Genomic DNA, 16,446 nt, shown 5'->3' on the forward strand with positions numbered 1-16,446 from the left:
GAGCACCGAGACTTCAGAAGCAGCGGAAGCATTCCTTCATTGCGGTCGTGGAGAGGAAGGAAACCATGAGGTTATGAGGGAGGTTTTTATTATTATGATTATTATGATTAATATATTGGAGTTGTAGAGCCTCGACACGAGCAGCAGCAGCGGCGGCGGTGATGATGACAATAAGGCTGCTGCTCGGTTCTAGTGCGCGGGACCGACACCGTCAAGCCTGACTGAGCAGCAGGCAGGACCTCCGGTTGGTGCATCCCATAATGAGACGAGCGGCGACGCGAGGAAATCAATTCATTCCCAGAAACACAGAGAAATCGCTGCACGTGAATGTTATTAATTTAAAGAATGTGTCAAAATTAAACACTTTTTTTGTCCTTGGCTTTTGCAGATAAATCCGTGAATATTAAACCTTTTGTTTCTCACACCGCGCTGCATTCATTTAATATAAATTCAGAAGGATATATGGTGTTATTCTATGCTGTAAATATATGATACAGGCAATATCTGAGCAAAATGCCAATACTAATGTAATATTAAATAAAGTTAAACATCTGAAAACTTTTAAAACTTTGTTTTTCTTCGATCTATGCCAGTATAAAAAACAATAATCCTCAAAATAATAACATGAACTAAACTAGGGGTCATTTCGGTAATATTATTTGTGTGCGTATGTGTTGAATTAAAATATATAGATGACATAATAATCATGTATGCAGCTGTAAAACAAGTATAAAGCAAGACGAAAAATAGATCCATATTTAATATGACATAAGCCCATGATAACTACAAAGATACTGCACATATATATAATGTATTGTCACAGACACACGTGGCTGTCTATATAATAACATTTAAAACCTCTCACGTCTTCAATATAAAGTCTCAGCTACTTTAAAGTGGCCGAAGATAAAGAAGTAAACTAGTCCACATTTGGTTGTTGACTGCATTTATTACACGATGAATTTTTCACGATATAAAATGCAGTACAATATGTAGGAATAATATAGTAGTTGGGTTTTTGGGCGTCATCATTCTTTGTGACAGCCTGGTGCGTTCATAGTCTGGTGGGACAAACGTACATTTCAATCTGTCACTGCCATAAAGTGTTGCATATGTTATAACAGAAATCGTATATATTTGTATTTTATCAAACACAACACATTATACATATTCCACACTTAAAAACAAATAAAAACAATATTTGAATTAACTAAAAATGTTTTTTAAAAGGGAGTGGCCTTTTTTTCGATTACCATAAACGCAACATCGGTTTACGCTTCCGTGACGTCATGACGCTCTCCGTGTTTGGTTTTCCGCGCCGCGCAGACCAAACGGAGCCCGACATGGAACCAGCGAGCGGCTCCGGTGCCGTTAAAGCGGCCGGACAGCCCGCGGACGGCGAAGGGGCGGAAGCGGACAGGTCCGTGTCGCGGTCCGACAGGTGATAATTATAAATAAAATAAACTTTAAACGGCCGCGGGCTCACAGTCAGAACTAGACTGACGTTAGCTCACGGGAGCTAGCTTGACTCGCTGTGTGTGCGCGTGGCCGCGGTGAACAAAAGCTACGCCGCGTTCACGTGTAACGGTTACATAACCGACTCCACGAACAACCGACGCTGTGCTTCGTGTTCCTGAATCTAGCTAAATGAGGAGAGGTTGCTCCGAGCAACCGTGATGCGCGACACGTGGCACGAGGGGGTCAGGTGGGGTCCGGGATGCTCACCTGACCTGGGTGAATGAAAGCGTGCTAACATCTGCCCATTCAGCCTTTTAGCTCGGGTCAGTACCGGGTCACGTGTTCTATCAGGTATGATGAACTGAGGTGAACCCAGATGCCTTTAGAGTGGGAGGAGCTATGATGTGTGTCATTTTCTCACGCGCATGCGCAAGACCGTTAACAACAATATATAGGTCAAGTTCGTGATTAGCTTGACTAATGCAACGTGAACACAATAACTGCCATATGTGCAGGTTTTCTGAAAGGAATTCCCCAATATATTTGACGTGTTTTTACGTCTGCTACATGAATACATGGATGTTTAATATTTAAAACACTCATACGTGGTTTATTTACATTAAGCGTCTTTTGTTATTGCATGGATCATCAGAGATATCACTGATATTGTTAAAAAAACCTGATAGCATAAATCTTGATCTTTATTACTTCAAGAAGCTACACTAAATAAGTTGGAGACAATCTTGTATTTTAATATTTTTTACAGACACTGTGTGACTCACATTTACACACAGGAAGTATCTTTAACTGTTTTTAATCCACGTCTTCGGCCTGCAGACCTTTTTTTTTATCGGTAAGCAAGACGACAAAGATTTTGAAGGAGGCCGTCGGTGCGATATCCCCCGCCAGGTGATGACAGCCTTACTCATGTGATCGGTGGCCTCTCACCTTGAGCCTCGCTGGCGTCCAGGGCAGCGGTGTGATTTCCTGGGGAGGGTGGAGAGCTCCCCCGTCCTCCCCCTCAAGCGCACCGACAGCATGAGAGACCTGTGGGGAGACGAGGGCTCGGAGGGGGACGCCAGAGTCCATCGTCTCCCTCTCGCCTCTCTGCAGGACAGTGGAGCATCTGCAGCGCCACAAATATAATAAAGGCGTCACATGGTCCAGAAACAAACTCTGCTTTTGATTTATAAGACCTGTCTTATAATTATCTTTGTGGAGCCTGCAGGTGCCACACAACAACTTAACTGCCTTCAGATGGAGCGCGGCAGCAAGAGGGCCAACTATGAGCTGAGCGGCATTTCTGATGGCGTAAAAACTTAGTATTTATATAATTTCATAACCGTGTATTTCCACAAGGGGCATGTGCTGCCGTCTGCTCTCGTCTCATCTGCCCCCCTCTCCCCTCCCGTCCCGTCTTTTCCTCCAGCTGGAGTGGAGACGATTCCCTGGATGGCGTCCCCCGCTGCCCTTTGACCCCGTCTTTATCGCCAAGGCAACGAACCGCGAGCCGCTCCAAGACCGAGCCGCCGCTGCTGAGGACCAACAAACGGACCATCTACACCGCCGGCCGGCCGCCCTGGTACAACGTCACCGGGACCACCTTCAAAGAGGCCTTCGTTATCGGTGAGCCTCGAGTATAAATACATATTATTGATATATATATCTGTATATATATATATATATTCTCATATATATATAAAGATGTGTGTGTATATATATATATGTATATACAGATATGTATGTATATATCTGTATATATATATATGTGTATATATATGTGTATATCTGCATATATATATATATCTCTAGATATATATATTCTCATATATATATGTGTATATATATTCTCATATGTAAATATACTCTCATATATATATATATATCTACATATACACATATTCTCATATATATATCTATGAATGTATGATGTCTTTATTTTGGGCGTTTCTTTTATTTCTTTTACAGCAGGCCCCCATTTTGCTGATCAGCAGGGTAAAATATTGGCCTCAGTCCCAGCAGCAGTAAAATTAAGTGTGTGTGTGTGTGTGTGTGTGTACACATCTGCATGTGTGTTTGTGTGACATTCACAGAGCTGATGGTCCGTGGCTAAACGCATCAGGTCGGCATGTGGTTGTGAATGTGCCGCGGAGGCCGGACGCAATTTCACACTCCGCCGTACCGGAGTCGATAAAAAGTTTCCGACCGAGCAACCGCAGGAACTTCTGAGACATGACGATAACACGCACACAATATACACAAAGAGACTCAAATCCAGCCTGAAGCTCATCGATACCAGTATCTATCGCCTCATATCTGTTTTATTGCAAATAGAAAAGACCGTTTTATTTACTCTTATCTCGACGGACACGGCAAATAGGGGCTTTTATTTTTTTATTGTTATTTTGCAAGTCAGAACCAGTATTTCTACGGTTCTCTCTGAAGCCGCATCGGACGCATGGAGGAGGGACGTCTGCAGCGATTTGTCCTCAAGTGTCCGAGTCAGCAGTTTAGACCTGGATGGGGTCTGACCCGGCTCCAACGCTCACTGTTGTTTATGCCATGGAAGTAGCTCTAGGCTATTTTATACACGCGCACACACACACACACACACACACACACACACACACACCCCGACTTGGCCCAGTTCCCAGGATCGTTGTCCTGAAGGATGGCGGTTGTGCTCCGTAGCTCAGGAGCTCGATTGAGGCTTTTATTTGTTTTGATTTCTCACGCTTGGGATCCGAGTCGTTCGTCCGTTTTTTTGTGTTCAATCTCGGGAAAGCCGGGAGGAAGTTTACCTTGAATTGGTCAGGAACGTCCACCTGGACTAAAAACAGCAACAAACCGACAATCCCACGTACACCGATTATCAAAAATATCATTGTGTAAACATCGGAGGGCCTCTGACTTCCATGCATGTTTTTGGGAGGAATTCTCCACTCCACGAGAAATCCTTCAGCCCTTTCATTATTGTTAATTGAGGTCATTTTTAAACACGTCTCACTCCATCTTCCTTTGGCGCTCTCTCTCTCCGCCCCACAGGGCTGTGTGGAGGAAGTGCTTGTGGTAAAACCACAGTGGCCAATAAGATCATTGAAGCGCTGGACGTCCCCTGGGTGGTGCTTCTCTCCATGGACTCCTTCTACAAGGTGAGAGTCTTCAAGCCGGCGATCGATCCGCATTATATTCCCAGCGTTTAAACGATAATTAATTATCGTTTATTGTGAGAAACGACGCGTAGAGTCGATATTAAAGTAAAAATCCAGCGGCTTCTCTTTTCCTTCCTTTTGTAGTGTAACGCGGCGGCCCCATAAACACAATAGTTCATATTAATTATACGGCCTCTCCTCTGAGACCAGAGGTCGATTGTTCTCTTTACTCTGTGAGGTCGGGAGGTCGGCGTGTCTCTGCATCGTAGTCGATGTCAATTTAACTAGTGAGTAAATAAGGACGAAGGGTTCATTATCGAAGGGAAACTCCACTCCTGATGTTCTATATGTTTAAAAAATACACAGTAAAGTATTTTAATTAATTAAAAAAGAATATATATATTTTTATTATTATTATTAATTATATATTTTTATAATTATATATATATAGCTAATTATTATTTTTTTAAATTATTTTTTAATTAATACTAATTTATTTAAAAAAAACTATTAGTTATATATCATATTTAATATTTATAACTAATACATTTAAAATTTAATATAGAGAATATATGGAGAATTTAATATATATATTTAATTATATATATTTATTATATATAACATTTAAATTAATGTGTGTGTGTGTATATATATACATACATACATACATACATATAATTAAAGTCTATTGCTCATCGAAGGAAACGGCACCATCACATCTAGAAGCAGAGAAAACTCAAACATGTCTTTTGTGCATTAACACACGATCCATGTACATTCTATTTAGTATTATTTTAATTATACTAGTATTATTAAGAGTCAAAAGATCTTGGAAGTGAAAAATAGTGCAATTATCTCAGTTTGAATCACCCAATTTACTAACATGACTTGGACTTCCTGTGTACTTCAACTAACTTTTCACTTTAAAAAAAGAAGAAAAAAGTGTTGTCAGAAATGTGCATGTCAGAGTTTTCTTATGGTCACGTCCGAACTTCAGGATCCAAGTATCAGCTTTCAAAACAATGACGCCATCTTGGTTACCCCAAGAGAATACATTGAAGGAGAAGATGAACTCGGTGCTGAGCGTTTCCTTCCTTCCCGTCGGCTTCGTCTCAGGTGCTGAGCGAAGAGGAGGAGGAGCTCGCGGCCAACAACGAGTACAACTTCGACCACCCGGACGCCTTCGACTTCGAGCTGCTGGTCGCCGTCCTGCGGAAGCTGAAGAAAGGGAAGAGCGTCAAAGTCCCAGTTTACGACTTCACGTCCCACTGCAGGCGCAAAGAATGGGTGAGGAACCAGTTCGGGCCGGTTCTGTTGCGTCGGCAAAGGATGATGTGAGGTAGTCCATCGAGCCGTTAGCCAATCAGGAAGGGTGAATTCAATCTTACATCAGACTGTATTTAAAACTTGGTTTAACTTTGACTGAATATGTGGACCTCCATCTTTTACTACTTTAGAGTTATGGGTAGCAACTTCTTCACCTCCATTGATTTAGATTCATATAAATGTAAATATGTTCTTTTTTTATTTGTTCCCTCGTGAAAGAAAACAGTTTACGGAGCCAACGTCGTCATCTTCGAGGGAATCCTGGCTTTTGCCAACAAGGAGCTGCTGAAGGTGAGAAAACCGTCATTCTCTCTCCTGACCACCAGGGGGCTCCTCCTCTGGTTGTATAGAAGCATACGCTTCATGTGTTAACGCTGCATTCTCTCTCCTGACCACCAGGGGGCGACTCCTCTGGTTGTATAGAAGTATACGCTTCATGTGTTAACGCTGCATTCTCTCTCCTGACCACCAGGGGGCGACTCCTCTGGTTGTATAGAAGTCTATGCTTCATGTGTTAAAGCTGCATTCTGTCTCCTGACCACCAGGGGGCTCCTCCTCTGGTTGTATAGAAGTATACGCTTCATGTGTTAACGCTGCATTCTCTCTCCTGACCACCAGGGGGCGACTCCTCTGGTTGTATAGAAGTCTATGCTTCGTGTGTTAACGCTGCATTCTCTCCTGGCCACCAGCTGCTGGACATGAAGGTGTTCGTGGACACGGATTCGGACATCCGCCTGGTACGGAGGCTCAGGAGGGACATCTCACAGCGCGGCCGGAACATCGACGGCATTATCAAGCAGTACAACAAGTTCGTGAAGCCGGCGTTCGAGCAGTACATCGAGCCCACGGTGCAGGCGGCCGACATCGTGGTGCCCCGAGGTCAGCGAGCTTTACTTATTATGCGTACATATATACATATATATATATAAAAACATATATATATATAAACATATATATATGTTTATATATTTATATATATATATGTGTTTGTATATATTTGTGTTTATATAAATGTTTATAAATATTTGTGTTTATATATATATGTTTATATATATTTAACATATATATATATAAACATTTATATAAACACATATATATATAAAAACATATATATATATATAAAGATATATGTATATATATATATCAGCCCAAATCTGCCAGTAAAAGACATTTTAGCTGTGATATTAAAATATATCCCTCTAGTTAATTAAATTTATGAGTTAAAGTCATAATTACGATACAAAAAGTTATAATTATGAGATTAAAACTCTTACGAGATTAAAAGTTATAATTATAAATCGTAGTCAAATTTATAAAATATTAAGTCTTGATTACGAAATGGAAAGTCTAAATTATGAGAGAAAAATATAAAAAAATGTAAACAAAGGTAGTTAAAAAAAAAAAGACTAAAAGAAAGAAAGCCAGGCCCACTGAAGCACATGTTCACCGTCCATCCCATAATTATTTGATCCAGTCACAGCCGGTGTAGAAGTCGTCTCTCCGTGTACCGGGGAGACGTTTGACCCCGCCTCCTCGTTAACGCTCATTAATACCGTGAATAACTTTATTTAAAAGTGTCCCTGAACGTTTCCTTTGTTTCCTGGTTGATTGACAGGTGGAGAGAACTTTGTGGCCCTGGACCTGATCGTGCAGCACGTCCACAGCCAGCTGGAGAAGGTGAGGCGCACACACACACACACACACACACACACACAGAGACACTCATACACACACACACACACACACACAGAGACACTCATACACACACACACACACACACACACACAGACACTCATACACACACACACACACACAGACAGAGACACACAGACACACACACACACACACACACACACACACACACACAGACAGAGACACACAGACACACACACACACACACACACACAGGAACAAAGACTGAAGCTCCATCAGCTGTCACCTATAGAACAGAGGAGGTGTGACCGTGTTGCATTCAGGGCCTGTCTGTAGGTCTGAACGTTCAACGTATCATTCAGTGCGTTTACGTGATGGTATAATTCTAATCTTGCTTTAGTCGGACTATGCTATCTTTTGGGGGATCTGCTGTTATCCCAATATACATGGCAGTGAGTAATTCGAATCATTGGCCGAAAGCATGTCATATCCGATACGATAGGTGGCGCTGTTTTCATGACAACTCGTGGTGATACAGCCATTTCCGCTTGACCTCTTCACCACCACCAACAACAACATTTCGAGAAAGATGGCGAACAGAGAGCAAGGCGGCTACATCCTCTACTATTCTTCCATGGTGTTAATAGGGTACAGCGAATGCAAATGGCGCTATTGGCTGAGTTGATAACGGAGAGAAGACGCCGTCAAGGTACACGGAGAATTTAATTTATCGCCTCTTTCGACTTCCGGGTCACGACATGGGAGGGAGGAGGGCGGCGGGATCTGGAGCATGCGCAAAGACGCAAAGTCCAGTTGCGAATCGAATTCAGAGTTACATGCCGCGAGAGTCGAATTATCAACTGGATCGGACCGAGCTATCCAGGGGTGTTAATCGGACCGAAGTCGGACCGCACATAGTCCGACTAAGGTGTTTACATGAAACGGATAATTCGATTTCAGTCCGACTAAGACAATAATTCGATTGCATGTAACCGCACTGACTCATTCAAACCGGTTGAACGCGTAATGATAACATGTGTAAAAGCACTTTCTCGTTCCTCCTTCTTTCCTCCACCGTTCCTCCTTCTTTCCTCCACCGTTCCTCCTTCGTTCCTCCACCGTTCCTCCACCCTTCCTCCTTCTTTCGTCCTCCGCTTTATGAGCTGCAGTATTCATTCCTTTATTAATTCATAATGTTGTTCTTAATTCATTTGAACACACGTGTTTGTGTTGTGAGGTTGTTGTTGTTGACGGTTGTGTGACCTCATGTTGTTGTTGTTGTTTCTCTCATGTTTGTTTACGTCTCTGGCTGAATGCTGAACGTCTCCAGCGTGAGATCACCGTGAGGTACGACGCGCTTCTTCTTCTTTATTATTATTATTATTATTACTACTACGTCGTCTTCTTTCTCTCCTTCTTTCAGCCGTTTAAAATGAACCCGTTCAACCCTTTGAGCTGCTGCTCTCACGCTCCTCCTCCTCCTCCTACTCTTCTCCTCTTGTATTTGTCTTTTCTTGTATGTGTATATATATATTATTTGTATGTTTCTATCTCACCGTCTCCAGAGGAAGCCCCCTGTGGTGTGTGAGCTCTCCTCGCGCTGCATCCTCAGTGGGGTCCCGGTGGTTTACAGTGATTCTGCATTTTGAGCTGAACTGAGAACAGATTCTTCCTCTTTAACGTTGTGCATGTCGTCTCGAGTGTTTTGGGCCAATTGCATTTCTTGTTGTTGCATCTTCCGTTGGCTGAAGTGTGTTTGATCTTTTTGTTCTTCAGAGAATCAAGTTGGACGACAGATTATTTTATTTGTCGTCCAAAATGATGATGAGATTTATATGTAAACATCTGCTTTGTGTCGCACGTCTCCAGCTTCTTGTTGCAAACTAACAAACCGGCTGCTTTATATATATATATATATATTTTTTTTTTAAAATTTCTTTATTGATATAAATATATTTATATATCTGAAGTTCTTTTCATATAAATATATATTAAAAATATATTTATATATATAATTTGTTTATATATATTTAACTATTTATATATTCTATATAAACCTTTTTTAAATATTTATATATATATATTTTTTTAAAGTCTATATATTTATATTTATCTCAATAACTACCCTGTGTTTGGCTCCCACAGATCGGCTCTGGCCTCAGCTCATCAGGGTCAGCCGTTACCCAAAACCCTCAGCCTGATGGAGTGCACCCCACAGGTGCGCGGCATGCACACCATCATCAGGTCAGAGAACACACACACACACACACACCGGCCCATCGAGTTGTCGTTGTCCTCTTACCGATCTCTTTTCTTACCGATCTCTTGTCTTTGTCCTCAGGAACAAAGAGACGAACAGAGACGAGTTCATCTTCTACTCCAAGAGGTTGATGCGCCTCCTCATCGAGCACGCGCTCTCCTTCCTGCCGCTCAGCGTCAGTCCCACCTCTTACGTCCTGCTGCTACATTATGACTGTTCTTGCATCAGGAGAGACTTCACATCCACATTAATATCTCTTATGAAGGATGCGAGTCACTGGCAGTCTAGTTTCTATAACAGTTTAAACTCTCTTTTAATGGATTTATAACATATATTTCGCGATGTTGTTTAATTCTCTTCTTCTTTTCCTCTTCGTGCAGCCGGTATCCGTGGAGACGCCTCAGGGCGGAGTCTACGACGGCAGGAGGCTGAGCGGCAAACGAGTACGTCGAGCTCCCTGGTGTCCGCCAACGTCTCTTAAAAGATTATTATTGGGATGTTTTCACACTGAAATGCCTCGTGTGTGTGTGTTCTTGTGTGTGTGTTGTGTGTGTAGATCACAGGCGTGTCCATCCTGAGGGCCGGAGAGACGATGGAGCCGGCTCTGATGGCCGTGTGCAAAGACATCCGCCTCGGAAAGATCCTGATCCAGACCAACCACAACACCGGGGAGCCGGAGGTCACACACACACACACACACACAGCGTATAAACATATATAATATAAACCCTGAAGTCTTTGGAAGACTCCAGATGTTCAGTGAAGCCTCTTCGTTTTAATTAAACTTCTTTGTGCTTCACGAGATAAACACACATCAAATCCAACGTCTTATTCAAAGTACGGCTTGTTTAATATTTAACACCCGACCTGCAGCTCCACTACCTCCGCCTGCCCAAAGACATCAGCGAGGACTTCGTGGTCCTGATGGACAGCACCGTGTCCACCGGCGCCGCCGCTCTCATGGCCGTCAGAGTTCTGCTGGTGAGTCATCGTCTCCACGGCGACGCCTTCTTCTTCTCTCTCTTTAATGGCCGCGCTCTCCTCCCGAAGGACCACGACGTGGCGGAGGACAAGATCTTCCTGACGTCGCTGCTGATGGCGGAGCTGGGCGTCCACTCGGTGGCCTACGCCTTCCCCAAGGTCCGCATCATCACCACGGCCGTGGACAAGGAGGTCAACGACCAGTTCCACATCATCCCGGGCATCGGTGAGGCCGCCTCTAGAACCAACGTATTTATTTAGAGTTACTGAGGAACCTTCAACTGGTCCTGAGACTCTGAGCTGGGGGGAGAACCAGAGCCTGCTGCAGTGAAGTCACTACCACTCGAGTCCACAGGGGGGCGCCAGAATCAACCGCGGAAGTTTAATGTAAACGTTCAAGTGAAAACAGGCCCAGAGTGCAGGACGTAGCGCCCTCTAGTGGTGAGGATGCAGATTGCATTCTCGTCCACGCTTGTGGGATAAAACACATTTTATTTTCTCTCCTTTAAGGTAATTTTGGGGATCGTTACTTCGGCACCGACGCTCCGTCAGACAGGTGTGGAAGAGATGATGGGATGGACTTCTGAAGGAGGGGGAGGAGTTACTGAAGCAAAGACTCCTCCCCCCCCAACGGCTTCCTGGAGGAGCAGAACGTCGTCAGGTCAATTGAGGACAGGTGGAGATCTCCCAAGTTTACAGTTCAACGGTCCGCGTGGCCTTCAGGGACACGTTGTATTTATTCACGCAGCGATCGCAAAGGAGTTTTCTGAAGCTCGATTAATGTTGTAAATATCGTCTTTTAATGTTTAACGTCACTGCAGCTTCGACAAGAAGTCTTAAAGTCTTTGATTTTCAGGATTGTTTTGCACAGCGAAGTCTTTCTGCCTGTTGTAAATAAATAGTTTTAACATTTGACGATTTGAGCTTCAACCTGAAGAGAATTGAGACGTCTTTAGGAATTAATTTAAATTGGGAACGTTTGTATTGTTAACGTGCAGACCGCTAATTGTCAATTCTCGCGGTGCCTACGCTCCCTGAAGGCAACGCAGGTCCTCAGCCACTCAAACCAGAGACCCAGAAAGTCTGGAAAAATAACTGAACCTAAAAAGACTTGAAGTTGAAATTAAAATCTACTGAAAGAAAAAAATACAGAATCAAAATTATATTTAACAACTTCACTTATTTAGAATACAATGAATTTTACAGAGACCAAAAAACTATTTGCCTGGTTGGATTTCTTCATATTAATATAAAATCACAACACAGCGCACCACTAGTTACCGTTAGCCGGTAACTTAACCCTCGTGTTGTCCTGGGGTCAGAATGACTCAAAATTAAAAATGTTAACTTTTTTGCCATCAAAATACGTTTTTTATTCATCAATTGGTCTGAAAATAACGGGGGCTGTTCGATACTCTGCTCTTCGTGATTGACATATTTTAGGTAATTTGATTGAATTATGGGTGATTTATTGAATTTAATAGCGCCTGTTGTCCTCTGGCAGCACAAAGTGGAGCAATGGGCCACTTGTCCCCCAGACGGCTTCCAAAACAACTTTGATCTTGGATGTTTGATGCGTGGGGTCAAGCAATGGTTACGACAACAACAACAAGAGGTCTTTTCTCACAGGTGTTGGGCAGCAGATGCCTTTTCACACATTTCATTTCTAGAGACAGGCAGCACCAGGAGGGGGCAGAAGCACAGGAGGCTTGTGAGCTCATTTTGAATTATCCTGGGGTAAATAATGACCAGGAGGACAATGCTGAACATAAAGAGGAGGAAGAATCAACGGATGAGGAAGATTCATGGTCAGAAGAGAAGGAAATGAATGATGAGGTGATGGATCCAACATACAGACCACATGCTCCTTCTTCCGCTGAAGAAGCCACTGCAGAAATGGAAGAAGGGTCTGAAGTGAAGGAACATGAAGAGGTAGGATCTGAAGCTGACATGGAAGTGGAGGAATGCACTTATGATGAAGAGGAAGAAATGACTGCTGAGGAAGAATCTGAAATGGAAGAAGTGTCAGAAGTGGAGGACTACAATAATTATGAAGAAGAATCAACTGATGATGAAGAATCTGAGGAAGAGGACCCAGCTGGAATAGAAGAATATTTCCAGTCAAAGGATGAGCGATTGATCTGGTCTTCCATCCCTCCCAGTGACGACACATGCTGACAGCCGAGAGAGACGAGCCACCACGGCATACGCAACGTCTCGTATCCATGACATCAAGTCCACCTTTGACCTGTTGGTGCCCAAGTCTATCGAAGAGGCCGAACATGACCGACAAGGAGGGGGGACAAGTGGAGGAAGATGGATCCAGTGGATCTGCAGGCAGACGTGGGTTTGTTGATTCTCGCTGGCGTGCACCAATCCAGTAAAGAAGCTCCAGCTAGTTCATGGCATGCCGAGTCTGGGAGGGCCGTTTCCCGTGCTGCCATGACACTCAAGCTGTTCCATCAAATCTCAAGAGTGATTTGACACAAAGACACCAGAGCAGATCGTCGTGCAACAACTCGCTCCCATTGGAGACGTTTGGGTCGAGCGGCTGTCTCTCCTGCCGTTGATGTCCGATCCGGGCTCTGATGTGACTGGACGAGCACCTGGTCCCCTTCAGAGGTCGCTGTCCATTCAAACAGTACATCCCGAGTAAACCGGGGAAATATGGAATAAAAATATGGGCAGCATGCGATGCCAGGTCTCGCTCTGCATGGAACATGTAGACACCGGCAAACTGCTGGTGCCAGTCAGAAAGAAATCAGGGCATGCGAGTTGTCCTTGACATGACAGAAGGTCTCCACGGGAAAACCATCACCTGCGACAACTTCTTCACTTCATATGAAATATATAAATATGATATTGAAACTGAGTTGGGTGATAATTTATAACTTATGCTTTATAAATAGTCAAACAAGACGGGGTCATTTTGATCCGAGGACAACAGTTGGGATCATGTGCTGCCATTCAAAGAATTGAAGTGGTTTAAAACCAGCATCCTCACTAAACTTTGACATATACCAGTCTGTGATGATCTATCAACACAGTAGACTCTGATCGTTAACTATAGTCAGAATAATTAATCATTTTATTTATTTTTACACAAAAAAATGAAGTAAAAGTTTATGTAAATGAGGTATTATTGGCCTTAAATTTAAAATGGAATAAAGAAATGCAGTGATTGTGTTCAAATGAAGCCATTATTAAGGTGTAACACAAAATTGGGGGAAGTATCCACTTTATATTCATTAAATAACGGTCAAACCAGACGGGGTCATTTTTGACCCCAGAGGACAACAGGTGTGATTATGTGCTGCCATTAGAAAACTGTGAATGATTCAAAAACAGCATCCTCACTAAATGTTGACATGTACCGCTCTGTAATCACAGTCAAAATAATATAAAGTTTTTTAAAAAATTGTTACATTTCATTTCCGTTCAAAAACGGAATACTCTTTTTTTAAACAAGGTATTTTGGCCCTAAATTCCCGAAACAAAGAGAAAAATGTGTGATTATGGGTTGGACTGAAGTAAGACTAAAGGTGTAAAACAGAATTAATTGACAATTTATACTATATGCCTTAAATACAGTGGCGTGCCGTGGGCCTGGGCCTTCAGTGAGGTCCTACACAGTCCCACCCGAATTAATCCACCTCTCATGACATTATGACGCCATGTCTGCTCTAGACACGATACAGGTAGACAGAGACGCAGGAGAACCAGGCGTTACGTCACCTTGAAATTGACATTTCTCTTCAGAGAATTGCAGGGGAAGAGTACAATACAGTCCAGTTCAACTAATAGGCAAGAACATAGTCGAGTGCAACAGAGTTATATTAATATTCGTCTTCTATCCATTTCTGGTCCACAAACTTTGAGCTTTAAGTCCAACTTTTTTTTACAGTGTGTTCACTAAACAGCGCATTGTCACCCAGAGCAGTTTCACCGTGATGATGAAGATGAAAGTTCCTGTTTACCCAAACACATGACACAATTAATGAGTCTTTTCAATATGTCCCTCTTGTTCTTCACCTTTTCATTGTGCAGATCGGTTTCCCTGCGCGCTTGTTCGTTGATCTGTAGATCCGCTCCGTGTCCCCAGAAGTTTTCAAAGCACCGATGCTTGTAGGTGCCGAGTCGTACTCTGGTGTCTCGTTGCTGCCTCGGTTAGACAACTCAAGTTTGCAAAGCCAGTGTGGCTCCAAACACCAAGCGATCACTTGCAACAGGCATCCCCAGCAGTCCGGTGTGCAGAGCTTCTCGGAGCCTGAGCCTTTGGTAGCGCTTGTAGTTGGAACTTTGAAAGTGGCGAACGAACCCCTGTCCCGCCTGTGACGGGCTTTGTAGCGTCGGCGTCGGTCTTAAAGTTCGTTGAGAATGGCGTTATAATTATATCCTCGACCAAATCGATATCTTCTCCTCCTTCCGCCATTGTGGGTTGAAAAAACAGCTTAGTAGTACGCAAATTAATTTGTTTATCAAATTCAGTTTCCTAGTTCTGAGGTTCTGCCTCTCAATATTGGTAATCCAATCAAAAGACGTGCAGCACGACTAGGCCGTAAGGTGAACACTGTTTTCGTTTCAACCCGCTCCACAGTCGCGCATCTACACGATCGTTAGCTCATAAAAAGAACCAGTCGTGCTTAGCTACCAAAAAAAAGTTCGTCGCTGAATTTGCCGTCGATTCTCGATGCGACTGTTTTATGCCGAACTAGTTTCTTCAGAGCGTAATAGGATCTTGGTCACGAGGGGTGGCACGGTTCGACACGTGATCGGTCTACACCAATGAGGTAGCTGCTTTTTGTCAACAGAATGGCGGCTCCCGTGGTTGGATTCAACGTTACCGATAAAGAGGAAAACACCCTTAAAAGTGGGCTAAATGGATTCTAAATAGTGCTGTATACATAGCCGCGTCCAATAAGAACAATGAGGCAAATATACGATCATGTTATGCTTATGTTAAGTCATTTAGATCAAGTTTAACATACCTGGGAATACACCTTACTGACGATCTAACATGGACTGTGAACACCCAGCACACACTGAAGAAATCAAGGCAAGCGCACGATGGCTCAATATGATTGGATAAAAGATCTAACAAAGACCAGCCCTCCAAATCTCAACCTGGCGCTGGCAGCAGCGCAACCAAGAGGAACGCTATGAAATTAAGAGAATAACTCTTACTCTGGGAAATAAGTGAATACATATTTGTGGGGAAATATATTTAGAAAAAAATATATATTCTGATGTTTAGGCCAGCAGAGAAGGCCTTGCTGGCCCTGACGGCCCGCCACTGCTTAAATAACGGTCAAACCAGTCCGGGTCATGTTTGACCCCAGAGGACAGCAGGTGTATCGTCAACATTACGAGGTTAAACAATACGTGCTAAATTAACATCACGATCAAATCATTACATAAAACCCCAAACTAGTTGAGGGAACAATGGCGCCCTCTGCAGGTAAATATACTAATGGAGACGAGCTGATGACGTCATCGAACTCACCACTGAGTCTGGAGGGAAGTGGGCGTGGCTTACAGGGCCGTGATGACGTCACCGAGAGGATTCTGGAACACTTGAGGCTTTTTACCTTCGCATTGAAAATGCGGAAGGTTATG

General features: G+C 43.2%; 1 protein-coding gene across 7 annotated transcripts; it reads left to right on the forward strand.

Annotated features, from left to right (window-relative positions):
• The first annotated feature begins 1,060 nt into the window (after positions 1-1,060).
• Positions 1,061-14,250, forward strand: si:ch211-243j20.2 (uridine-cytidine kinase-like 1). 7 transcript variants are annotated; one of them, XR_008833299.1, is made up of 17 exons: positions 1,061-1,441; positions 2,888-3,084; positions 3,427-3,492; positions 4,504-4,610; positions 5,727-5,897; positions 6,156-6,227; positions 6,626-6,815; positions 7,552-7,613; positions 8,920-8,936; positions 9,735-9,833; positions 9,931-10,024; positions 10,230-10,292; positions 10,406-10,528; positions 10,723-10,830; positions 10,900-11,056; positions 11,341-11,506; positions 12,335-14,250. XR_008833299.1 is itself a non-coding variant. In XM_056427512.1 (17 exons), exons 1-16 carry the CDS (start codon positions 1,290-1,292, stop codon positions 11,257-11,259), a joined length of 1,752 nt encoding a protein of 583 aa, XP_056283487.1. In that variant the 5' UTR covers positions 1,061-1,289; the 3' UTR covers positions 11,260-11,271; positions 11,341-11,743. The 7 variants fall into 7 exon arrangements, 5 of the variants coding, with proteins under 5 accessions (XP_056283487.1, XP_056283486.1, XP_056283490.1 ...); XM_056427512.1 differs by lacking the exon at positions 12,335-14,250 and adding an exon at positions 11,186-11,271 and having other exon boundaries at positions 11,341-11,743; XR_008833300.1 differs by lacking the exons at positions 8,920-8,936; positions 12,335-14,250 and adding an exon at positions 11,186-11,271 and having other exon boundaries at positions 11,341-11,743.
• The last annotated feature ends 2,196 nt before the right edge of the window (positions 14,251-16,446 follow it).

This window comes from Pseudoliparis swirei, chromosome 12 (assembly GCF_029220125.1).
Source record: "Pseudoliparis swirei isolate HS2019 ecotype Mariana Trench chromosome 12, NWPU_hadal_v1, whole genome shotgun sequence".
NCBI classification, from domain to species: Eukaryota; Metazoa; Chordata; class Actinopteri; order Perciformes; family Liparidae; genus Pseudoliparis; species Pseudoliparis swirei.

What these genes read in the sequence shown, in the direction of transcription:
- si:ch211-243j20.2 (XM_056427511.1), top strand. Translation starts at nt 1,290, where the DNA reads ATGACGCTCTCCGTGTTTGGTTTTCCGCGCCGCGCAGACCAAACGGAG. An exon ending in CCAACAAGGAGCTGCTGAAG is followed by an intron (nt 6,228 to 6,625) that starts GTGAGAAAACCG and finishes CCTGGCCACCAG; the next exon opens with CTGCTGGACATGAAGGTGTT. An exon ending in TCTCCTTCCTGCCGCTCAGC is followed by an intron (nt 10,025 to 10,229) that starts GTCAGTCCCACC and finishes CTCTTCGTGCAG; the next exon opens with CCGGTATCCGTGGAGACGCC.